Raw genomic sequence first — 26,188 nt, forward strand, 5'->3', positions numbered from 1 at the left:
TTGTTTAACAAACTATGGAACAGAGGGGTTTTGCAGTGATGGAGAGGATTGAGTTGTTGACTGGCGGTAATGATGTGGGAGGTGGTGGGAGTGTTTGTGCGGCTAGTCAATATGGTAAAAGAGTGAGTGATGGACGCAATGTTTTGGCTCTCAGGTGCATCTGCACCTGAGGTGAACAGTAAATTTGTTTAAAATAGTAAAAAGTCAAACTTTTTTGTGATGCTAGATGCTCATGTGCGTGAAGTACGTGCCAAGTTTTGTGGAGTTTTGACATTTCAGTAGATCTCAGCAAAAAAGACAAATTTTGGGTTGTAAGAAAGTTTACTGTTTGATCAATTTTGTATTTTTTCCATTAGCTCCTCAAATGTCTGAACAAGCTGAAATTTGGCACGAACATCCCGCACGGGAACATCTTTCACCTAGTTTTTCTTCAGAATTTTTTGAAAATTGTAAGTGTTTTTCATTTTTACTGTTCACCGGATGGAGCTAAGTCCGGACACCGAATTGAATATCCGGGTGAGTGAAGCCTTTCCTAGGAGATATTGTGATGTCTAGGAGAAGATAGTGTTAGTGAGAATCCATTACCTGTTTAGTGAGATTTAAATGTAGCCGATGAGGGGCGAGCCCACACATGTCCAGTAAGGTGTGACCCATATGCAAATGTTATGCAAGTCAGACACGAGTCACTACTCGCTACACTCTTGGCTCGTGCTCATCTAGGAAATCTCATTTTCGTTTGGTCGTCCTAGATTTTGTTTAATTATTAGCAAGTACCTTCGTTTTTAAATATTTGTCTTTCTAGAGATTTCAACAAGAGACTACATACAGAATAAAATAAGCGAATCTACATTCTAAAATATGTCTATATACATTCATATGTGATAGTTCATTTGAAATCTCTAAAATAACAAATATCTAGGAACAGAGGGAGTATAAAACGACATTTGGCGCAGCATAATTATAAGCCGCGTTTCACATACACAATGTCTCCTTGTCTAAAGTTGTTGCTCCATGGCAACGCACGCTACCTGCTAGTACTGTTAGGCGCGGGTGGTGGGCAGTCATGCAGGGACGTCGCCTAAGTTCAAATCCAAAATATGTAGGAAAATCTTTTGCGTGGACGTCAGACTCTTGGTTCTGCGTAGGACGTCGCTGTGCACAGCCAATAAAAACCTGCCCGTACATCTTGCTGCATGGGCCCCAAAATCTCAGCACTTGGGCAGGGAGATACATCACGCATGTGCAAATCAACATCTCCTCTCCTCTGTATTGGGAGGACAATAAGATGTTGATTTGGCACTTAAACTAAAACGGCTTCAAAGCATGTGAACTGGAAAATACATGCGTGACAGCAGAAAATAAAAACTCAGCTCGATCTTAAAGTTTCCAACTAGATCGATGTTATCGGTTCCACTGTCGCCTGGATACGGGTGCACACATGCAGTCACTACATATACTCCTAGACAAACCGCATCTCGATCATCGTGGCCCGCGAATTAAGATCCAGCGCCGAAGATGTCCTCACAAGTCGTGCAGTACTGGCCACTGATCTTGATGCACCTCCTGCTGTCATCCAGCAGCGGGGCGACGGCCGGGAAGGTCCCCGCGATCATCGTGTTCGGGGACTCCACGGTGGATCCCGGCAACAACGACTACATCCCCACCGTCGCCAAGGGCAACTTCCCGCCGTACGGGCGCGACTTCGAAGGCGGCGTCGCCACCGGCCGGTTCACCAACGGCCGCCTCGTCACCGACTTCATGTCGGAGGCGCTCGGCTTGGCGACCTCCGTGCCGGCCTACCTGGACGGCAGCTACACCATCGACCAGCTCGCTGGCGGCGTCAGCTTCGCTTCAGGAGGCACCGGGCTGGACACTATGACGGCAAAACTCGCAGTAAGCTACTGGTCGTTACTCTATATGGCAATCATCTTTTTACCCCGTCTCGATTGGTTTTGGCCGGCGAATTTGCACGTCACTAAGGCTAGCTGATGTTGAGCTCTGAAAAGATGTGATCATCGAACTGCGTCTAGAACATTTCAGTTCAGTACTCTATGACTGACGTATAAGGAATAACTACTTGAAACTCCCTCAGTCCTAAAAAACTACTCCCCAATCTCAACTCGGTGGAGTTCAAGTTATTAGGTTACTTAGTGGAGGGAAACATATATTTTCCAATGTTTTCTTGAAACAAATCTTATGGTACACAGTCAAAATTATTGATAACTCAAAAATCCTCGTATGTTTCTGAACCACGAGGTGGTCTGTTTGTACGGTCATACATAAATACTTTGAAGTAATCACAAGACCTGAAATCTATGAGGGATAATTTGCAAGGGTAGTATCTTTCATTATACGACACACACGCGCGCGCGCGCGCACACACACACACACAAAATATGTTCCCATATTGTAGAGCGTGTGTTGATCTGATGGATAATTGGTATAGATATGTTTAGGTCTACTAGTCAAACAGTTCGGTTAATATTCTCTATATCATAAGAAACATCATGATATCACCGCTAGCATTCGGATATATTCGTACAAGCAAGTCGCAAAATACATGAAACCTACTCCCTTCGTTCCAAAATAGATGACCCGACTTTGTATAAAGTTAGTATAAAGTCGGGTCATCTATTTTGGAACAGAGGGAGTACTGTTTTTAAATATCTATATACTCCCCTGTTCACAAATATAAGATGTTTAAATATTTTAATATAAACTACACAGAGACTGAAATGAGTCAATAAACACACAAAAACGTTTCTATATACATCCGATTCAGAAAAAAGTTACTCCCTAACATCTTATATTTGTGAACAGAGAGAGTGCTATTTAAAAACTCATCAAAATCAGGGAAATTGCGGAATACATGATACCGATGCCATTACAGAAAACATTGCAAGGGAACAAAATCAAACATTTGTATCCTAAATTATGTTCACATTGTAGTTATAGTAATTATGTCCTTTAACATTTAATTAATGTTCTTTTAGACTTAAATTCAGTTAGGTTATTGAAAGTGATTCATTGAAAGAGAAATGAAACCGCTTTCACTATCGTTTAATTCATCTTCTTTCCTTTTCAGTACTGTTGGCAGTAATATTGCGCTGTGCTGCGTTACTCCCGATTATGAGAGTACTAAGCAGTACACTAGTACATTTGTTTGGACTGCTACATTGTACCCCTACATGTCATATAACAATTAAATTACATAGTGCTAGAACTGTCTTGTCATCTTCTAAAATGGAACTCTTTGAGAAGGACAAATGTGATATGAGGACATGTACGAAGGTACGACGGTCTGTTTGCATGACTATTTATGTGAGCAGTCTATAAATAACTACACATTTTTTAGTGTGAGATACTTTCAACATCTGAAAGAAGAAAAAAGACACTCGATGCGATGGGATATTCCCTATTTTCAAGGAACAAAAAAATGTAACATCTGACAATAGCAAATAATCACATCGTCGATATGTCTTACAAATTGTCTGTAAAAAACGGACGATGTATCCTTATCTTCCCTTATCCCCTCCCCTCTCTCTCACCTTATACATGTTTAAAATCTTTTAAAGAGAGCTAATATTGCATTGTTGTACATGCCATTAACAATGACTATCACCCCACACAAAAAAAACAAATGACTATCAATAAAATAGTTTTAAAACCGACATGATATTGGAGGGTATTAGGAGGGCGGTTGTGCAGCAGTTCATGTTGACTGTGCGTCTCACCTCTCACTGATATCGACTTCTGCTTTTATGATACATGACGTACACGTCACCACCAAGCATCGGTGGTGACTTCAAAATCCTCTACCATCACGAGTTTAGTAGGCATTCCTATCGATCGATACGTGTGTTAGTGTGTGTCATGGTGTGTATGTATGCAGGTCTTATGGGTTGTTTTATTATTTTCTGAGAAAAATGAACTTCACTTTACGTAACTGAAAAAGTGGAACGGTTTTGTATGATTCTAGTCCTATAAATTGTTCTACCATGTTCCCTTTAGAACAAAGGACTGGCTTCCCAAATATGTGCTTCAAAATTGGTGCATGTTTTTTTCAAAATTCAAACTTCCAGTGACAAATAGTCCAACTATATATAGATTATCTGATACAAAATCAGCGCCATACGAAACTCCGACGATATTAACTTTGTGAAAAATACTCATTTTTTTCACCTATGGAAGTAACTCTTGTCTAACTCAGTTAATTATTATAGTCAGTGATATCAATAAGTCAGCAGCTGGAATACTTCAAGGAATACAAGGAGAGGCTGAAGCACGCCAAGGGCCAGACCGTGGCCGACGAGATCATCGCCGAGGCGCTGTACATCTTCAGCATTGGCACAAACGATTTCTTCGTGAACTACTACGTCATGCCTCTCCGGCGCGCCCAGTACGCGCCAACGGACTACGCCGGCTACCTGGTAGGCCTCGCCGAAGACGCCGTCCGCCAAGCCTACGAGCTCGGCGCGCGCAAGGTCATGCTCAGCGGCATCCCGCCGTTCGGGTGCGTGCCGGCGGCGAGGACGTTGAACCGGGATGCGCCGGGGGAGTGCAACGAGGAGTACAACCGGGTTGCGCAGAGTTACAACGCCGGGGTCAGGGACGCCGTAGTGAGGCTCGGCGCCGAGCTCGCCGGCGCGCGGGTGGTGTACCTGGACGTGTACGACGTGCCGTCCGCCATCTTCGCCCACCCGTCGGAGTACGGCTTCGAGAACGTCGCGCGAGGTTGCTGCGGCACGGGGCTCATCGAGACGACCGTCCTGTGCGGCATGGACGAGGCGTTCACGTGTCAGGATGCTGATAAGTACGTCTTCTTCGATTCGGTTCATCCTTCCCAGAGGACTTACAAGCTTTTAGCGGACGAAATTATCAAAACTACGCTGCAAGTATTCCTAGTATGATATTTTGTACATATATAAAGGAAAACGTTTAAATTAAGCCGGCTGATTTTCCACGGCGCGTAAGCCGCCTGGAACGCACGGACACGTGTCCAGCCCCACGCGTCGCTCACAACCGCCCAGCCTTATCTTCTTCGCATCCACATGTTCGTTCCCACTTCTTTCCACCCGCTTGATGTCAAACGCGGGAGAGGAGGCATGGCGCTGCAGCATGAAGGAGGAGGCTGGAGCCTGGCACCGCTCGCCGGAGGCGGACGCCGCCCATCGCCGGAGGAAGTCGCGTCCCCGTGGAACTCGCCACGACGGCGGAGCTACAATGCAGCACAAGCGGCGCCCCGATCCCGTGGAGCTTGCCAGCGGCGGTACTGCTTGGCTGCAAGGGAGCTCTCGCCGGCGGCTGCACTCGCGATGGTTGTTGAAGCTGCAGTGCTTCAACGCAGCATCTGTAGTGCTGCTCGCTGGCGACGAAGCTTCGATGCAACATCCATGGCGCTGCTCGCCGGCGAAAGAGCTGCAACGCAACATCCATGGTGCTGCTCGCCGGCGGCAGACCTGCAACGCAACAGCCATGGTGCTTCATCGCATCATCCATGGCGCTGCTCGCCGGCGACAGAGCTGCAACGCATCAGCGATGGTGCTTCAACACAGCATCCATGGCGCTGCTCGCCGGCGACGAAGCTTCAACGCAGCATCCATGGTGCTCGGCCGAAGTTGCAATCGAGCTTCGATAGAGCACCGGTGCTGCGTTGGAGCTCGGTCGGAGTTGCAAGCAACGAAGCTTCGCCGGAACCGTTGGAGCTTTATTGGGGCTGCAATGGAGCTAGGCCGGAGTTGCAATGGAGTTCGCCGGAGCGTCATTGCTGCGCTGGAGCTTCATCCGGTTGCAATGGAGCTCACCGGAGGCCGTTAGTGCTGAGTTGGAGCTTCCCGCTGGGGCTGCAATGGCGCTGCGTTGAAGCTGTCACTCTTGCTGCTGCCTGTTGTAATCCAACGCTTCCCAGCATACTGATCCGACGGCTGAACAGGCGGATGATTTCTCTAAGAAATCATCCGGCTGATTTGTAGCATCGCCCAAAAATTATGGAAATCAGATAATAGTGGTAGGAAAGAGTAGATTTTGTGCAGATCCACCTTTGGTTTCCTGGGTAACATGGACATCTTATATGGAAATTTTCTTTTACTTCAAGGGCAGTTTAATCAAACAACAGCATCTCTAGCCAAACTTCTTTGGTGGCGGTTGTGCTAGTGTCGGAGCCAGGTGACGGACGCATGGTGTCAAATTTAAAGGATTTTTCGGTCATGATTGTAATTTTCTTTCTTGGCTGGTGTTTTTTATGCAAAGTCAAACGTTCTAATGTCTTTTTAGTCTTGTCAGGTCACTGTCTACATGACTTGTACTATGATCCTTATGATATAAATGAGACACGTATTACAATGAAATAAAAAAGAGCTGGTCTGCCAGTTACTAGTAGTGATAGGAAAGGGTAGATTTTGTGCAGATCCACCGTGGGTTTCCTCGATAACATGGACACCTTATATGGGATATTTTATTTATTTCATGGACATTTTAATCCAACAAAAAGACATCTCTAGCCGAACTCCTACAATTTAGCTCATCAAATAGCCCCTCAAACCTTAAGTCCTCAAATTTGAGGAGTTCAACAAAACATGTCTATCTGAACCCCTAAAACTTAACTCAATAAAAAAACTTCTTCGTCAATTCCTCTGAGATTTGCTTTACGTATACTATATTTCAACTGTATATTTGCACACATATTAAATCCAAACTTGATAATGAAGGTTCACATAATTCACCAATATTACAAATTTAAATTTTACAAATGAAATTATTCAAATTCAAACACACAAAACGGAAGATCATTTTGGAGCTGGGTATGAACTTGATTTTTGATACGTCGATGAGCTGTGAAGAATCTATGTATCATGTTGGATGGTGTTCCGGCTCAACAAGATCCCTATTGGAGATGTACCGATAGTTGCCTCGCATGCCTCTCTCATCTTCAATGATCATGTTATGCAAGATGATGCAACATGTCATTATTTTCCATATGACCTGCGGGTTCCAATATTCGGCTGGTCCACAAATAATGGCAAAACACTTTTGAAGCACACTAAAAGCTCTCTCAACATCCTTTCTTGATGAATCTTGATGTATTGTGATCTATCGTCGCCATGAGGATGTGGGATTGTCATCACAAATGTGGACCATGGAGGATAGATGCCATTTGCAAGGTGGTAGCAAATACGCCTCAAACATATTTATAAATTTTGTATGATTCATGCTACATTGCTATCAATTATATACACTTTGGGCTTTTTATCAGTTTTTACTAGACTAACATAGTAATCCAGTGCCCAATGCCAGTTCATGTTTTTGGGTTTCAGAAAATCACCATACGGAAATCCATAAAGAATAAAACAAAAATTGGTGAGGTGCTTTGCACCAGAAGAAAACAAGGGGGCCAAGGCCCAACCCTTGCTTGGGCCCATGGGGCCTAGCCCCCCTAGGAGGTGCCCTACTTGCAGGGGGCTAGGGGTGCCTACCTCTTGTGGGGCTCCCCCCGGTGGATCCGATGCCCACTGGTCTATTTATATTCTGACACTTTCATCCTGATTTTCGTGCATTTGTCCGTCGTCGCCACTTCGCGATTCCGTGGCCATGTTAGTTTCATGCCTGATTTGGTACTCTGCCAGAGGGGGATTTCATCTCCATCATCACAAAGATTGATCTTCGTGCTCCAAGATGAGTTGTGAGTAGTCCACCGTTGGACTATGGGTTCATGGCAGTAGCCAAGTTTTAATATCTCCTCTTTATGTGTTTAGATGTTCAACAATAGCCATATGAACTGCCTTACATGATTATGGTTAATCTGATGTATTCTTAGCGGTGATGTTGATCATATTATGAATTATTTCATTATGTTCAGATTTATGGATGGCATCTTGATTGATATATAGATTTATATTATTTTTTTCTGGCTGCTTGTTAACCTTGGCCAATTTTGAACAATAACCAGTAGTGGAAGACGTGTGCATTAGTTGGGTTCAATCTTGCAAGTAATCTGTCGTAGTGACTACTACTTGTGAGCTGCATTGGGATTTTTCCCGAAGAGGAAGGGTGAAGCAGTACAATAGAGATAAGTATTTCCCCAATAGGAACCAAGGTTATCGAACCAATAGGAGAATCACACAAACCCCAATGAACAACACCTTCACAGAAAAGTAAATACTTGCACCCAACGCGGGCAAGGGGGTCAATCCCCTTGAACTCGTTACTTGCAAGGATTAAATCTTGTATAGGTAGATGGATAAATTGCAAAATAAAAGTAAATTAATTAAATTGCAGCAAAGTATTTATAGTTTTTATAATATGGTAAAAGTAGACCTGAATAGAAACCTCGTGAGATCCGTTAGTATAATAGACAAATCATAAACCTTAGGTACTCTTGTAAACTCATTCATAATTTATTCTTGCATAATACATACTGTATTCTAACTTCTCCATGACTTATACCCCCCTCCCCCCTCCCACGATATAAACCATAGTATCATTAAAACAAGCGAACTATGCAACAAAAACAGAATCCGACTAAAACAGAATAGTCTATAATGATCTGAACAAAAACTATACTTTTGTAACTCCAAAAATTATGAACAATTAGGACAATGTGGGCAATTTGTATATCAATCATCTGTAAAAAAAATTAGGATTTTATCACGTTCCAGTGAATTAAAGTAATTCCAATACTGGACGGAAAAGTTTTTGCTTTTTCATACAATCAAGTCAACTATTGTCCAAATAATTCCAAAGGCTTTACTTGGCACAAACACTAATAAAACATAAAAACACAATCAATCAGTAAAGTAGCAAAAATTATGTGAGCACACAAAATAGAAAGTAAAAGCAAAAAATTACGGTAACTTTTCGGTTGCCTCCCAACAAGCTCTTTCTTTATAGCCATTAAAACATGCTTGAGATTTCAATGATGCTCACATGAAAGATAATAATTGAAACACAAAGAGAGCATCATAAAACATGTGACAAACATATTTAAATCTAACCCTCTTCCTATGTATAGGCATTTTATAGGAAAAACAATTATTAAGACAAGCAATATCTAGCATATGCAAATAGGAAGAGTGAGGCATTAATAATTTCAACGCAAAGAGAGGTAATTTAGTGACACGACGATTTTTATAATCATATTTGCCTCTCTAAAAATAATTACATGTAGGATCATATTCAAATTCCACAATATAGCTATCTTATAAAATATTCTCTTTGTGATCCACATGCATAAAAGTTTTACAATCTTCCAAGATAGTGGAATTAGCATCAAATAAAGTCATGACCTCTCCAAACCCACTTTTATCAAAATATTCATAAGATCGAACACTCTCCAAATATGTGGGATTCTTTTTACCTAAAGTTGACACTCTTCCAAACCCACTTTCAATACTATTGCAAACATTATTATCAATGACATATTTATCATGAAGCTTAAATAAATTTTCAAGATCGTAAGAAGCATTATCACCCCAGTCATGATCATTGCAATAAGTAGTGGGCATAGCAAAATCACCATCCCCAAGCTTGTTTCTTTGTATATCATTAGCACAACTGACATTAATAGAATTTATACTAACGTCATTAAAATCATGCTTTTCACTCAAGGAGCTATCATGATTCACTTTATAAATTTCTTGTCAAGCAAATAAAAGGCACATGGCAACACAAGCAAAGATAGCACACAAAATATTTTTGGTATCTTTGATTCTTTAGAAAAGTGGAGGGAGATGAAAAAGAGAAGCAAAGGCAAATAAAAAAGTAGAGCAAGTAATTGATAATTTTTATATAGGAACTTTGTAAGAATTTGATGATGTCTCCTCGACGACGGTGCTAGAAATTCTTTCTGCTACTTGCGAGTTGCGTTGGAATTTTCCCCAAAGAGGGAGGGTGAAAAAGTAGTACAGTAGATACAAGTATTTCCCTCAGTGAGAACCAAGGTTATCGAGCTAATAGGAGAATCACACAACCCCCAATGAACAACACTTGCACACACAAAAGCAAATACTTGCACCCAACACAGGGAGGAGGGTTGTCAATCCCCTTGAAGTCGTTACTTGCAAGTATTAAATCATGTATAGATACATGGATAAATTTCAAAACAAAATAAAAGTAAATAAATTGCAACAAGGTATATTTGGTTTTAGTAATATGATTAAAGTATACTCAGGGGTCATAGTTTTCACTAGAGGCTTCTCTCTCGAAATAATAGCATACAGTGGGTAGACAAATTACTGTTGGGCAATTGATAGAAGATCACATAGTTATGACGTTATTCATTGCAATGATCACACATATAGGCATCACGTCGGTGACAAGTAGACTGACTCATGCCTGCATCTACTACTATTACTCCACCAATCGACCGCTATCCAGAATGCATCTATGGTATTAAGTTCATGACAAATAGAGTATCGCCTTAAGGAAGATGACATGATGTAGACAAAGTAAACTCAAAAAATATGAATGAACCCCTCATTTTACCATTAATGGCAACAATACAGATACGTGCCTAGCTACCCCTTCTGTCATGAGGTGAGGACACCGCAAGATTGAACCGATTACAAAGCACCTCCCCACCTGAAGACAAATCAATCTAATTGGCCAAACTAAATGGATAGATCAGAGAGAAATAAAAAGCTATCATAATCATGCATAATAAAGTTCAAAAAAGAGTTAATTACTTTCAATGAATAATCTAATCATAAACCCACAATTTATCTTATCCCAACAAACACACAGCAAAAGAAGACTACATCGGATAGAACTCCAAGAAGATCGAGGAGACCATTGTATTGAAGATCAAAGAGAGAGAAAAAGTCATCTAGCTACTAGCTATGGACCCGTAAGTCTGTGATGAACTACTCACACATCATTTGATGTAGAAGCCTCTGTGATCGATTCCCCCTCTGGCACAGTACCAAAAAATGCCTCCAGATGGGATCATGGAAGAATGGAAGCTTGTGACGGTGGAAAAACTGTTTCGGGTAGCTCCTTCAGGTTTTCTCAATACTAGATGACCCGTTGCGCCAATGGCGCAAAAAACAAGAGCAAACCATGTATTGGAATCATGCAAGTTAAGAGTGGTCATGACTCGTTACTTCTGTGACGCAAATAACCAAAGCAAATCAAGTATTAGAATCATTATATATTTGCATATAAATATCAATATATGTTTCCTAGTGAACTTATTAATATAAATAGAAGAACATAATCACATACACAAAGGCAAACTGAAGACATTTGTGTGTTTTGTGATGCTCTCAAACAAAATTAAACTACACACGTACCCCTAGGTTGTCAATTTTGTCAATTTGACCAACCTAATACAAATCATATATTACAAAAAAATATACCAATATAAATTCAGATGTTTTATTTTCAAACCGTATAATTTTTATGTTATATAGTTTATATTAGGCTGATAAAATTGGCAACCTAGGTATACGCGCACGACTTGTAAATTGAAATAGAGGGAGTAGTAACCCATCGCCGATGATCTCCAGCAAAAAATAACTCTGCGTATAACTTAAAAATGCATTTTACTAATAGCATCGATATATGTGCCCAATTGATTAACTTCTACATTCCTCGTTTATTCAACATACACACAAATTGATTATGATAATAGTAGTGTAATGTATGAGCCAATAGTGATTTACCTTAATTCAAGTACTCTCTTTGTCCATAAATAAATAAATAAATAAATAAATAAACAGGCGACATATGGAGTAAATATTGTTTGTTGTTTATTTATAAAACATCAAAATGTAAGGATAAATTTGAGATTCTTCCATCGCATTCCCCTGTTTCTCACCCGCAAAAAACCCTCCTATTTGTCTTCTTTCTCAGACCTAGTACATTGTAGTCAGATAAACCATACATTAGGAAATCAAAATCAAAAGAGACAAAAGAGACAGGGGTAAAGGAATAGAAGCACCAAAAGAGACATGGGTAAAGGAATAGAAGCACCTAATAGAGATTTTGTCGTGGACCTATTGATATTGCCCAGGAATGTTTGGTCCCATCCTGAAGTCACGTCCAGCAACAGAAATAGGACGATGGAGGTTAGGTACCCTATAATTCCAAATATGGCCGAGGAAGAGTTGAAAGAAGGCAACCACAACAAAAACAATTCGCCCGAACTCATAAATAATGGACATGTGCATGAACTTTGCTTGTGAAACTTGTACAGCTGAGAGGATTCACTACCAAAATATAACATAAATGAAGTTCATGCAGTTTCAATTACTAACAAAAAAACATGGCGAAGCTGACACAGAAAATGGCAACAACGCATAATAAACTATTTTCCATTGGTTAAGATCCTAGATAAACAAAAACATGAATCCAACCAGGTAAAATGTGGAAACGTAAGCTACAAAATTGCAATTGCTTCAAAAATAGAAGTTTGGTTGTCTGGTATTTTCAGTGCTAAAATTAATTATTTATGATTGATGTGCCCATTTCCCAATTTGAATTTCAAACTTAAAGTGGAATTTTGTTTTTTGATATTTTAGTCAACCACTCGTATTTCCAAAATTGTGCTAACAAAGAAAACCCCACAGTAATTGATATTGATTATTAACATTTCCATTTCGAGTTTACAGAATTTTATGAAGGGCAATTTAGTTTCTGTAATAGCAATGTAGGATACAAGAGTTAGCTTGGTAAATCTATTTGGAACAAGCTCACATTCAAGATGGTGAAAAGAGATAACCGAATCATCTACAAAATGCATGGTGAAAAAAGGCGCAACATTTATTATAGTTGTCATTTGCAATTACAACCATAGATAGATGAACCATAGTCCAGAACAGATCAACGAACATTTTGAGATTGCTCTTAAATTATTAGCATTGACTATACACTCCAGAATGACAAAAGGCTGGGATACATCAAAGCAATAGAAAAAGAACTATTGACATCAAAATATTGAATTGTATTTGCCATTAAATGGAAGGGAAAGGCATAAAGTAACGCAATAAAAGTCACTCGTCTACTTCAGCCACCTTATGCCGCAAAGATGAAATAATTCCAGCTATTAACCACATCAAAAGCTCGTAATGTAATGAATTATGATCAATAGATCGCATGTACACGCCAGTTAAAATTTCATTGCCGCTCAAACTGCATTTAATGGCTGGTTTTCAACGACCAAGAGTTCAAGACACAATATTTCAACCATGGGCAGAACTGCAATATAGGCAATGACACAAATACTGATAGATGAGGCAGTACAATTATTATAATTAACATATCCCTTCAACCAATAGCAAAAGAGGCGTTCACTTAGAAACATAGATGAGCTAGTTGACAACCTTGCTCCAAGAAAACATTTCTCCTGCTACGTACAATGTAAGCAAGTGGGTCCCAACCAATTTGCACCATCACATTCACTATATAACTGATACAAACAACATTAACCAAATCATTTCTCCTCACGAATGAAAGCCTAAAAATTATTACCACGGGGGACCACAACAAACAATAAAGTAGTAGAGCAACAAACAACCAAACAAGATATGACAAAGAACATATCTTTATTCGAGTGCTTGAACCAAGAGCCGACAAAACGGCAGGGTAGTTATTTAAGATGCCCACAACTCAAATTGTTCCCATGGTGAGGTTGAAGAATCTTTCCAATCTAAATTTACATGTCGAGTGATAGACCAAAACTCCATTCATTTAACAAACTAATCAGAACCCCATTCGATTTCTAGCTATTTAAGATCAACTACTTACAGTCTGTCTAAGAACTAAACCATTTTCTTAACAACCTAACTATGGGACATCAACCTAGAACTGTAAGGTAGAATGCCAACCAAAGCATGCAAATGGTTAACCTGAAGAAACACGTAATTTGGAAGATGATCACATGGAAGCGCAACAACCATAGTAGACCATGTTGCCTTGAATCAATATTAAATCACCAACCTTGTATCAGCTTTGTATTGTTCACCTGCATAGGCCGCAGTTGCATAAGCCCATAGATATAGTACAAGCTGAGGCTTGCTCTGATTGTACTCATCAGCATTCTTAGATACCTAAACAAGCAATCAAAAAAGAACAGACTATGAGCAATCAAAATAGAGGAATTATACAGCCTCAAAAATATATACACATGAAATAATATTATTCATTTGACAATTAGTCCCAAACAGAGATATGACCCAGTCGCTTCTCTAGAGTGCCCATACGATCCGAGTTTAAATTTCAACACTATTTTTCCAGCCCATATAGCACACAGTATTTATGTGTGCGTCTCAGAAAGGAATAAGCTTAAATCCCAATCCCAATACAGACAAAACTACATCGAGATACATTTCGGCAATGAATCACAGAAGTGTAAGGCTAAGATTAAATTATAAAGACTATATCCCTCCTTCCCCACCAAAATGTGGCCACATTCAGGCTTTGTCATCCCTCAACTAAATTTTAGACCATTTGAAGATCACAACCAAATTTACTTTCTTAGAAACACCAACATTTAAAACACAGTAAGCATTCTAGTACAAAGTTGTGCTCTTACATTGTTTAAACCTTACTTTACAATGATACATCTCTGGGATATGAAACGGACAATCCTACTGAACATAATCATCATGTTTGTGGAAAAGATCAAGGATTATAACTAACTAATGCATGATGTTTATTAAACAATTAGCACCTGAATGCAAACCTAATGGCCTCTGTGTAGCATGATAAGGAATAAGGATATTAAATGTTCAATCTGATTCTTTTGATATAAATAATGCCTCAAGTAATACTATAAGAAAGGAACAAAATAGGAAGAGACAGGGTACCATGCTCTCACCTACAATAATTTCCTTCCATCTATGGGTTTTCCCTACTACTGATCAAACCATCTTTAAATAGCAGTGCTGAACGCCAATTTTTGTTCAACACGCCAAGAGGAACCCAACAAATATACCTGCAAGCAATAAAAGATGGGTTAAAGGTTCACCCATCTAAAGCAGAGTAGAGAGGTACCAGGTAGCTTACTTTTTTGCACGAGAAACACAAGCAAGAGTGAAGCTGCACAAGAAGATACCTTAGAGAAGCTGTCAATGGAGCCAGTCTGAGCGAGCCAAAGAAGTGTGTGACCTTCCGGTGGCCATCATACGGGTCGGGGTCCTCCTCACGGCAGCGAATCCTCGCGGCGCCATTATCACCTGCTAGGCCTGGGGTGCAAAAAAGTTAGGGTGGCGGAAAAGAAGGGTGATGCTGCAGCGGACGACTTAATATTAATATGCCATCGTATTTCATATTGGCAAAAAGGAGATAGAAATGTAGCAACCTGGCATAACTAATTATCTATACTAATTATTGTCGGATGATTGCATATAATCACTCATCATGAGTAACCGACAGACTGAATGATGGAATGAGAGGACAAATATATCTCATGAAATAGAGTAAGAGAGAGAAACTTGAAAGGAAAAAGCTCAGCGCTTGCAGATGAAAAACATCATATAAAATGGATAATCACCAATCAGGAAATTTATAAGATATGAGCTTGTTGTTGTGATTATCACAAATCTAGTTGATGGATGATTGGAATCAGCTATTTCACTGAATAAACAATGGTCATGGCAAAGTTTCACTGACGGGAATCAGCTACAATCACAGAAATGTTTATGACTGGTCTTACACAGGTAGCAAGCTTCAGTTTCGCTCACAGGAATAAGGGATTTGTATATCTATGCGACTATGACATGTGTATTGACACTTTATTTAGACAAGCATGCAAGGAAAATATATTCATGGCACAGTTTCAGTTTTGTGCCATAAAGAGAGGTTGTCAAGTGTGTTGTCCATAACAAAGATGACCATATGTATCAAGAATAGTGAGGTATGGAGAAAATACACTCTCTCAGGAACACAAGCAGGTTGGTATGTTTTTTTCTGGATTCTATTTCTGTTACCTATGACAGCTACTATTAATGGAATTAACCAACGGCAGCCTGCTCTCTGATTTCAAAGTAAAATGTTTTCAATTCCTCTCTAACATATGCGCTTTATTCAGACAAGCACACGAACAAGACAATCATCGAAATAGTATTATGTTCTCATCAATGGTGCTTAAGTTGTTGTGTGCATTCTTCTCAAGTCAGAGATATGCATGTACTGAGGTTGGTTTCAGATCAATTGATAATCACCTGAACTAACTACAGCACACGGTCTGTAAATCAAGATTGGGAACATACCATGCACATGATTTGTGTAGTATTTATCTGACCGGTATCTGCTGTTGTTGCAGGTACTCATGGGCAAGGAGGGTAGGCACACGTGCATGCTGGAGCTCCATGTCTGGCCGGTTGAAGGCCCAGCTACAACCAAGAGAGTACTGCTACCCTACCCTAACAAGAACTCATACTTTTAGCACAAACTCACGGGAGAAACTGGATGTGGCTAGAGGAGGGGCCTCACCTTGAACCGTCGCCTAGCACGAGCAGCACCGCCTTGTCCGGGAAGGAGGCCCAAGCCTCTCACGATACCATCGCCAGATCCACGAGGCCCGGGCCCGGGCCGGGGCTGAATCCAGGCGTTGTCCTCCTCCTCGCTTGTTTGCGACGTCCCTCGACTGCAGGGCGACGCGAGCGCTGCCGAGAACTTCGATCTGGCTTCCTTTTCCCCACGCTGTCATCCTCCTCACCTCTTCCTGCTCCTACACACCCACGCTGTGTGGCCCTGCCCTCCCATGCTCTCCCATCCGTAACCACTGCGTGCATGGGCGCCGGATCGAGAGGAGGATAGAAGCGAAGCAAGGGGCGGCGTGGTGGTGGAGACTGGAGAGCATGGGAGGGGGCGAGGAGAGGCGGCGGTGCACACGGAAGGGAAGGGAAGGGGACATGGGGCTCGAGGACGGGCAGGGATAGGTGATTAGGTTTTCACCGCACAGATGGCACATCCCCTACTTCAGATACCCAAAACAAGAGCCAACTCACGTCATTCTTTGGACCCACATCTAACAAGGCCTATCAGTCATCCACCCTTAAAACCAGAACAAAGGTGAAATAGAATTGACGGTCCAGCGATTGTCAGCAGCAAAAAATGTACGACGGTAACCAGATCGAACGGCCTGCACGGTGAAAATCTCTCGCTAGAATGGCGCGTAGCTTAGCTGGTTTTATATGTCCCATTTGAGAATTATAGAAGTGGAATTAGATCAGACAGAGCCATGTGGGGCCCACAAGGTAACAGGGCGTGCCCTGTTGCCTTGCCATCTCCTCGTTTGCCACCTGGTCTTCTCCCGAGGCTTCTAGGGTCTTTTTTGTCCAGAAAAATCATTAAAAAGTTTTGTAGCGTTTGGACTCCGTTTGGTACTGATTTTCTAGAAAAACCAAAACCAACCAGAAAACAACAACTAGCATTAGGAACTGGGTTAATAGGTTAGTCCCCAAAAATCATATAAACTAACATTAAAATGCATATAAAGTATCCAATATTGACAATATAATAGCATGAAACAATCAAAAATTATAGATACATTGAAGGTGTATCAGTGACATAAAATGGAACAGTCTTGCATAGATTTGTTGCCACTAAGGGCCCTTAAGTTTATTACATGGTTCATTGGAATCCCATAAAGAATAGTATGCCATCTTGCTCAAAGCAATTACCTATGTTCACACTTAAAGAACAAATGATGCAGATGGATCTTGATTTATGGACGTGCTATTTAGCTATAAGATGCAGAGGGTATCTCAGTCTAACAAAATTATGGATGTATTGCATATGTAGAATCAACACATTTGTACGTTCGACAGGAGCATGAAATATTTCATTATGTGCCTTTTCACATGATTATGTTACTTGCCACACACATTTATTTATTGGAGAGATGCACTTGGTGAACCTATGAACCCCGATCCATTTTTTACCATAAGAATCACCTTCCAACAACTTTTACCCGCATTTTTATTTTTAGTATTATTTTATTCCAAAAATATAAAAATATCATCTACTACATTATTTTTAAAATTGTCTTGTGCCAATAGCAAGAATGGCAAGGTTGACACCCTCGTTAGCTCTGTTGGGGAGACAAGTGAAGTTTATTCTTGGTGTAGAGTGATGACACACAAATATAAGGGATCGCAACAGTCTTCAAAGGTAGTATTTAACCAAAATTATTGATTCGATGCAGAGGGGTCTAGAGAATAATTATAAGCCTTAGGAGTTGAGTTGTCAAAAAAATTAGCCTTGGAATAGTAGGAGATGCTCCTACTACATATATATCAAGAAAACAACAATTGTTTACATATTTACAACGGACCCAACACCACTTTGGGTGTGTGTGGGGGGGGGGGGGGGCTGAACTATGAGAAACTTAAATTAGGCTATCAACAAACTCATAAATGAAGATTCTTTTATTCTCAGGGACTTTATACCTAAGGTTAGAGAAGTCTTGTATGAACCTGTCCTTCAAGGAGGAGAAGGATGGATGTATGCCATGGAAGTAATTATTATTGCGTTCTTTCCAATGACTCTAGGCAACCACCAAGAAGATGTCCATGAACATTTTATCTCTCCACTGATTTTTTTCCCTTGTTCAACTAGCTGCAGCATGCCTTGATGTGTGAGACAACGCACTCCCAGAGTTAGCCAGCAAGCTTGACTGAACTGACAATGAAAGAATAGATGCTCTGCGGTCTCTTCTACATGTCTCTCACACACACTACTGCAGGATGCTGCTAACGCGACACTACAATCTAAGGCCCTTCGACGAAACTGTGTGTGATGCATTAATCGCAAACGGTGATGTAAAAATGTCAAAAAAGTGCAAAACGTTTGCGATGGCGGATACGTCAAACACAGTTCAGATTTTAGTTGCATGTGCGATGCAGGGCATATAGTTCAGTTCAAAGAACTATTTGCGATGAGGCAGAACAACAGAAACGGGCAGCCAGATGAAGCTGTGTGCGATATACGACATACAGTTCACTCGGATGAATTGTTTGTGATTAGGCAACACAAAAGAAACATTCAGCCAGATCAAGGTGTGTGTTATATACGGCATACGTTCACTCGGATGAACTATTTTGCATTGAGCCAAGAGAATAGAAACGGTTCAATTTAACAAGATGTATGTGATACGCGGCAAACAGGTCTATAATCAGAAATGTGTGCGAAGGCCGATAATAACACAGACGATTGCTGCTAATAAGCCATGTGTGTTGTGGGCAAACGCTTGCTGGTATACAATTGTCAGTGATTGATGAAATCATCAATGACAGGCTCCCTAGTATGGTCGGTGTGCGATGTCATTGCACACAGACCAACAACATATGTACTTATAACTTATAAGGACTTGATTCCATAAACAGACTGAACATCCAATTACATAGGTGGCTATGACCTTTGCACACACCAAAGTATGTTCCAAAATGCCTAGAAAACTCAAATAATATATAAAAAGGCAAAATGAACCCTGAATACTTTCATATTTTTAGGAAGACGCTCATATAGTTGCATGTTGCCTCTGTAAAATAAATCAATGCGGGAAGAGACATCATATGTCGTTTCGCACACATAGGTGACAAGTTCCCTCTCGGAACCATGAGCCTTTTTGAGAGAAGCTCCGGTTTGTAAGAAGTTTATACCAAAACTTGTCCCAAATTGGACTAATTTTTTACCACAGCATGTTGGTGCCATGTCATAACACCATGCCAAGTTTCATGATTCTGAGGCAAGTTTTGGATTTACAGTAATTTTAAAACTAGGTTTCTTATTGTTTATTGTGGAGTTGACACCATCCTGGATAGGTTTTTTCCTCATGGGTCCCAAATGACAAATTCAAATATGTCACTACCATGCAACTTTTCTTATTAAGAATTACAACCCATTTGGTGTGCTAGCTGAAAAATAAGTTTGTGGGTGCTGGAGGGCGCTAAGAACTTGTGGGTTCTATAATAAACAAAGATCTCAAGGATCTAGCGAGAGTGATGTTCTTTCCCTTTGTTGTGAATGCTTATAATATTTATGTCTTAATTAAAGAAATGGCAAGCCATTGGCCCAGTATGAAAGAAGATATGGGTCAAAGCTGAGTTGAAAAGGGCAACAATATCTAACTCCAACTTACAAATAGTACAAAAGCACGAGAATTAATTGCTCATCAGGTTAAAAAAATCCAGATTGAACAGGACAATGACATCTAACTCAACCAAAGTTTTCGGCAGTCACAGTCAAATGGATCGGTCTGATCCATAAAATCAAGATCCTAGTACAAAAATTCTAGTGCTCCATGATGATGACAAGGTGTTGTAAATAGAAGCCGAGCACGATCAGAAGCCCTTAGGTCCACCTAGAACTTCTTTCTATGTTGTTCAACACTTGCCGTCGTGAGAAATTTCTTGTCGAAAAACTTAATCCTCACGGACAATAGTGCCCTTGCATTCAACATGAGGAATGTGACAAAGCTAGTGTTTGGATTGTTGGATGCATATCCTTCCAGCATTACTTTCTTCAAACGAATGTCATGAGATCTGAGAAAATCCCGGTGCTTCTTGCACCATCGATTGGTTATACCTTTTTCTCCATGTGTTAGTGCCTAAATAGAGATGAAGATTGAAAACAGTTAATGTCTAAAAAAGATTACGTTGAAAGAGCGATAGCTGAACGATTAATTATAGTACACTATAGATGGGCTTTCAATGTGTGTGAAATCATCACCTTTATATACAAATTCTCCAGACATGAAAAGCATTGCAACAAGGCAATAATGGTGTTGAGATCAAAACACCACATACTGATATATAAGGTCTTGACAGAGTCCACCACCACTGGTAGGATGGACAAGTTCTTCACTGAGTATAGAACATAATATTAGCACTAGAAGTGTACTCCAAGATGATACTTAACTTATGCGAACAAATGAAAAATGCAAATTACAAAAGTGTACATGAATAATATACAGTACCTCAATAGGTGTGGAGGCAAACACCATCTCGAACCATTTAAACGAATCACGAATTGCACCCAAGGCCTCCAGTTTAGGCGTAGAGACCACAATTATTTGCGAAGGTTTATAACAACAATCAAGGAGCAACCTTTGAAGTGAAGGGGCATCTTCGATGATGAACTCCCGTCCTTCAAAATTAATTCCAATGCTTACAAGGTGAGACGACTTTATTTTGAGACAAGGGATATGGATTCCTTTTTACAAAAACAAGCACCAAACGCTCCAGTGCAGGGCAGCTGGAGTGGATGATGTTGTGCAGTGAGGCCACCGGCAGATCAACCAACACAAGCACAAGTTTTTTCAGCAGTGTGAGTCGAAGCACTTGTACCAGATTGTCTGCTAGATGGCACTAGTTCAAGGTGGCATTGTGGAGAGAAGAGGAAAACCATGAGATGGGCATCTGTGGTGAGGGCACAGATGCAGCTCTTGGTGGTAATGTATCGATGTAGTAAAGGTAGAACTCAAGTTGCTGGAGTTTATCGAATTCACAGGATGTCAGCCAAGTGGCTACCATGCAGGGTATGTCTAGCAGGTAGCATGCCGGGACGCAGATGCGTTGAATGGAACCCTGGTGGGAGGAGATGATGGCTCCGGGGAGTTCAAAATCATCATCGACAGATAGCTGACGATAGTTGATATTAAGAGGCGCGGCGCGCCACTGAGTGCGCCACCGAGATGCGAGGACTTGTGTGCGGCAGCCATCCTTGGTGGGGAGAAGGGAGGTGATCTCCCCATGGATGGCGTCCGAGAGATTGTTGATGCGGTCTGCCAGAGATTCTACTGGTTCCTTAGGTCCAGGGGGTGTGGCCGCTTCTGTCCACGCTATCGGGTCCAAGATCTATAACCGGTGGTGGCGCTGGCCGTAGCCTCATTTGTGTACATACCAATCCGAAAGAAAAAATGGAAGAAACATACATGTAGGACATTCAAAATCAATTCTCAAGATCTGAGAAAAAGGCACAAACATATATGTAGGACATTCAAAATCAATTCTCAAGATCTGGCCACAAATTATTGCTACCTCTTGAGCTTGCGTTGGTTTTTCCCTTGAAGAGGAAAGGGTGACGCAGCAAAGTAGAGTAAGTATTTCCCTCGGTTTGAGACCCAAGGTATCAATCCAGTAGGAGACAACACACTAGTCACCAAATACCTGCACAAACAATCAAACAAACTTGCACCCAACACGATAAAGGGGTTGTCAATCCCTTTACGGTTACTTGCAAAAGTGAGATCTGATAGAGATAGATAAACAGTAAAGTAAATACTTTTGGTATTTTTGGTTTATAGATCGGAAAGTAAAAGATTGCAAAATAGTAGATCGGAAACTAATATGATGGAAAAGAGATTTAATATGATGGAAAAGAGATTTAATATGATGGAAAAAGAGACCCGGGGGCCATAGGTTTCACTAGTGGCTTCTCTCAAGATAGCAAATATTACGGCGGGTGAACAAATTACTGTCGAGCAATGGATCGAAAAGCGCATAGTTATGATGATATCTAAGGCAATGATCATGAACATAGGCATCATGTCCGTGTCAAGTAGACCGAAACGATTCTGCATCTACTACTATTACTCCGCACATCGACCACTATCCAGCATGCATCTAGAGTATTAAGTTCATGAAGAACGGAGTAACACATTAAGTAAGATGACATGACGTAGAGGAATTAACTCAAACAATATGATGAAAACCCCATCTTTTTATCCTCGATGGCTGCAATACAATACGTGCCTTGCTGCCCCTACTGTCACTGGGAAAGGACACCGCAAGATTGAACCCAAAGCTATGCACTTCTCCCATTGCAAGAAAGATCAATCTAGTAGGCCAAACTAAACCAATAATTCGAAGAGACTTGCAAAGATATCAAATCATGCATATGAGAATTCAGAAAAAAAAACAAATAATATTCATAGATAGTCTGGTCATAAATCCACAATTCATTGTATCTCGGCAAACACACCACGAAAGAATATTACATCGAATAGATCTCCAAGAACATCAAGGAGATCATGGTATTGAGAATCAAAGAGAGAGAAGAAGCCATCTAGCTACTAGCTATGGACCCGTAGTCTGTGGTAAACTACTCATGTTTCATCGGAAGGGTAATGGTGTTGATGTAGAAGCCCTCCATGATTGAATCCCCCTCTGGCAGGACGCCGAAAAAGGTCCCTATATGAGATCTCTTGATACAGAAGATTGCGGTGGTGGAAAAGTGTTTTCGTGGCTCCCCTGATGGTTTGGGGGTATAAGAGTATATGTGGGCGAAAGAATTAGGTCAGGAGACCCTCGAGAGGCCCACAAGGCAGGGGCGCGCCCTACCCCCCTGGGCGCGCCCTCCACCCTCGTGGCCGCCTCGAGGCTCCTATGACTTCATCTCCAAGTCTCCTCGTTTGCTTCTGGTACAAGAAATGTCATCTCAAAATCTTTATTCCATTTGGACTCCGTTTGGTATTCCTTTTCCGCGAAACTCTAAAACTGGCAAAAAACAAAAACTGGCACCGAGCTCTAGGTTAATAGGTTAGTCCCAAAAATAATATAAAATAGCACATTAATGCATATAAAACATCCAAAACAGATAATATAATAGCATGGAACAATCAAAAATTATAGATACGTTGGAGACGTATCAAGCATCCCCAAGCTTAATTCCTGCATGTCTTCGAGTAGGTAAATGATAAAAACAGAATTTTTGATGTGGAATGCTACCTAACATATTTATCCATGTAATTCTCTTTATTGTGGCATGAATGTTCAGATCCATAAGATTCAAAACAAAGTTTAATATTGACATACAAACAATAATACTTCAAGCATACTAATAAAGCAATCATGTTTTCTCAAAATAACATGGCCAAAGAATGCTATCCCTACAAAATCATATAGTCTGGCTATGCTCTATCTTCATCACACAAAATATTTAAATCATGCACAACCCCGATGACAAGCCAAGCAATTGTTTCATACTTTTGATGTTCTCAAACTTTTTCAACTTTAACGCAATACATGAGCGTGAGCCATGGATATAACACTATGGTGGAAGAGAATATGGTGGTTGTGGAGAAGACAAAAAGAGGGACATAGTCTCATATCAACTAGGCGTATCAACGGGCTATGGAGATGCCCATCAATAGATATCAATGTGAGTGAGTAGGGATTGCCATGCAACGGATGCATTAGAGCTATAAATGTATGAAAGCTCAAAAAGAAAACTAAGTGGGTGTGCATCCAACTTGCTTGATCATGAAGACCTAGGGCGATTTGAGGAAGCCCATCGTTGGAATATACAAGCCAAGTTCTATAATGAAAAATTCCCACTAGTATATGAAAGTGACAAAATAGGAGACTCTCTATCATGAAGATCATGGTGCTACTTTGAAGCACAAGTGTGGTTGTCAGATGTTGGGTTCCGGTAGACCCTTAAGGTTCGAACTCTGGGGTGCACACGAAGATCTCTCCCCTACCGATCTACGTCTGATCGCCTCGTGAGATCTAAGCTGAAAACGATGAACAACATGAGGGACACAAGATTTATACTAGTTCGGCCCACCGTTGTGGTGTAATACCCTACTCCAGTGTGTGGTGTGGTGGATTGCCTCTGGGGCTGATGAATAGTACAGGGGAAGAACAACCTTGCGAGAGGTGTTCTTGAGCTGGTGCGATGAACTGCTTGGATGAGTTCGATCGCCTCTCTCTCTCTCTCTCTAATGAGCACTCGATCTGTTCTGGACCCCCCTTCCTACTGTGGTGGCTCGTCCTATTTATAGAGGCCCTGGTCCTCTTCCCAAATATTGAGCGGGAAGGGCGCCAACAACGGCCATTTTGAAGGGGAACATCTAGTACAACTTATCCTAACTAAAGTTGGTCTTTGGCTGCCAAAAGCACTAGAGATGACACCGTCTTGGGCTCCACGGTGACCTCCATCCTGCCGCTCCGCTGGTCTTGGTCTCGTTGCACTGAAATGGCAACCTTTGCCTGATGACTCGATACTCCACGCCTTTGCTTGCCCCCTTTGCACCAAAGAGGAAACAAGGACACTGCGCAGGCCGGCGCCCGCCTGGTCTCGATCGTCATGGCTTGCGTCACGAGCACCTCGCGAGGTACCCTGCCTTGATCTCTCCGCCTCCTCGCGAGCCTGCCTGGCGAGGCTGTTCCTGAGGAAGCCTTGCATCGTCTGCCCCGTGAGGCTTGGCCCCTCGCGAAGGTCTTGAGTCTTGCGCTGATGAAGATGGGTCGTACTGGGCCACCACTTGAGCCACGCCGCAGGCCGCAGGCAGGCAAGTCTGGGGACCCCCCGCTCCCAGAACACCGACAGTAGCCCCCGGGCCCAGGGCGCGCTCGGACTTGGCTTAGCGGAGAAACAAAGGGACAAGTGCAGAGCGCCGCGTGCCCCATCAGCCTGCGGCCTTGGGCGCCGCGTGGCGGTTGATTGAATGTGGGCGTCTCCGCTTCTTCATGCTGCCTCGGCACCCGCTCGACTTGACAAGTCCCTGCATGCTGAAATGGGTCATGATTACCTGTGATCGTGGAGGCCGACGGTTGGCCTCCTCTGGACTATAAGTACGGACGGGCGAGAGCCCCAGCAGTCCATCTCTTCCCGCTTCTCTCCTTCTTCTTCTTCCTCGCCCTTGCTTCACCTTTCGCCAATGGCGCCGATCCGCCGGTTTTTTGCGGAAGAGAAGGGGAAGGCCCCCCGATAGGGTCCCGATCCTCTCCCGCAGAAGAAGCGACCTGTCCCCAGCCGCTGCGGCGCGATCGCATGGCAGAAGACGTCGCGGCCCTAGTACGAGTAGCCGTCGCCTGGGTTTCCGCTGCCCTTGTATGCCCGAATCGAGGGCCCTGGAGGAGAAAATGCCGAGCAACACCGCCGACGCCGACGGCGACGCCAGCGAGTCACGGCGGTGCACATCGTCACCCCTGGCGTCCACGTCGACGGCTCTTCCCGCGAGTTCGTGCTTCACGCCGCTATGCCTCCGCGCTCTTGGATTCGCCTTCCTCCCTCCTTCGCCTTTGAGATGCCGCCGAGTGGGTCTCTGGAGCTCTGGCTGCAGCACACTGACTGCAGCACCCTTGCGACCGGAGCAGAGGTTGCGGTCGTCGCTCCGGGCAAGGTCTTCATGACCCGGGGCTGGGGCGAGATCTCCCGGGTCTGCCGGACAGGGGGTGCCCTCGTAATTCATCTGGAATACGATGGCGCCTCCTTGATGTTCTTCAAGGTCTTCGACGCG

The 26,188-nt window shown here is 42.1% G+C and overlaps 1 protein-coding gene and 1 long non-coding RNA gene across 2 annotated transcripts; one reads left to right on the forward strand and one right to left on the reverse strand.

The window, feature by feature from the left end:
- The first annotated feature begins 1,396 nt into the window (after positions 1-1,396).
- On the forward strand, positions 1,397-6,104 carry LOC123111512 (GDSL esterase/lipase At4g26790). Its single transcript, XM_044532318.1, has 2 exons — positions 1,397-1,893; positions 4,224-6,104. The coding sequence occupies exons 1-2, from the start codon at positions 1,516-1,518 to the stop codon at positions 4,908-4,910; spliced, it is 1,065 nt and encodes a 354-aa protein (XP_044388253.1). The 5' UTR covers positions 1,397-1,515; the 3' UTR covers positions 4,911-6,104.
- A 5,510-nt stretch (positions 6,105-11,614) lies between these two features.
- LOC123111513 (uncharacterized) lies at positions 11,615-16,901 on the reverse strand. Its single transcript, XR_006454510.1, has 5 exons — positions 16,429-16,901; positions 16,206-16,358; positions 15,050-15,179; positions 14,813-14,929; positions 11,615-14,042 (listed from the first exon to the last, which is right to left on the reverse strand). It is a non-coding gene; the product is annotated as an uncharacterized lncRNA (long non-coding RNA).
- Positions 16,902-26,188: the final 9,287 nt, after the last annotated feature.

The sequence above is a fragment of the Triticum aestivum genome, chromosome 5B (assembly GCF_018294505.1).
Source record: "Triticum aestivum cultivar Chinese Spring chromosome 5B, IWGSC CS RefSeq v2.1, whole genome shotgun sequence".
Taxonomy (NCBI): Eukaryota; Viridiplantae; Streptophyta; class Magnoliopsida; order Poales; family Poaceae; genus Triticum; species Triticum aestivum.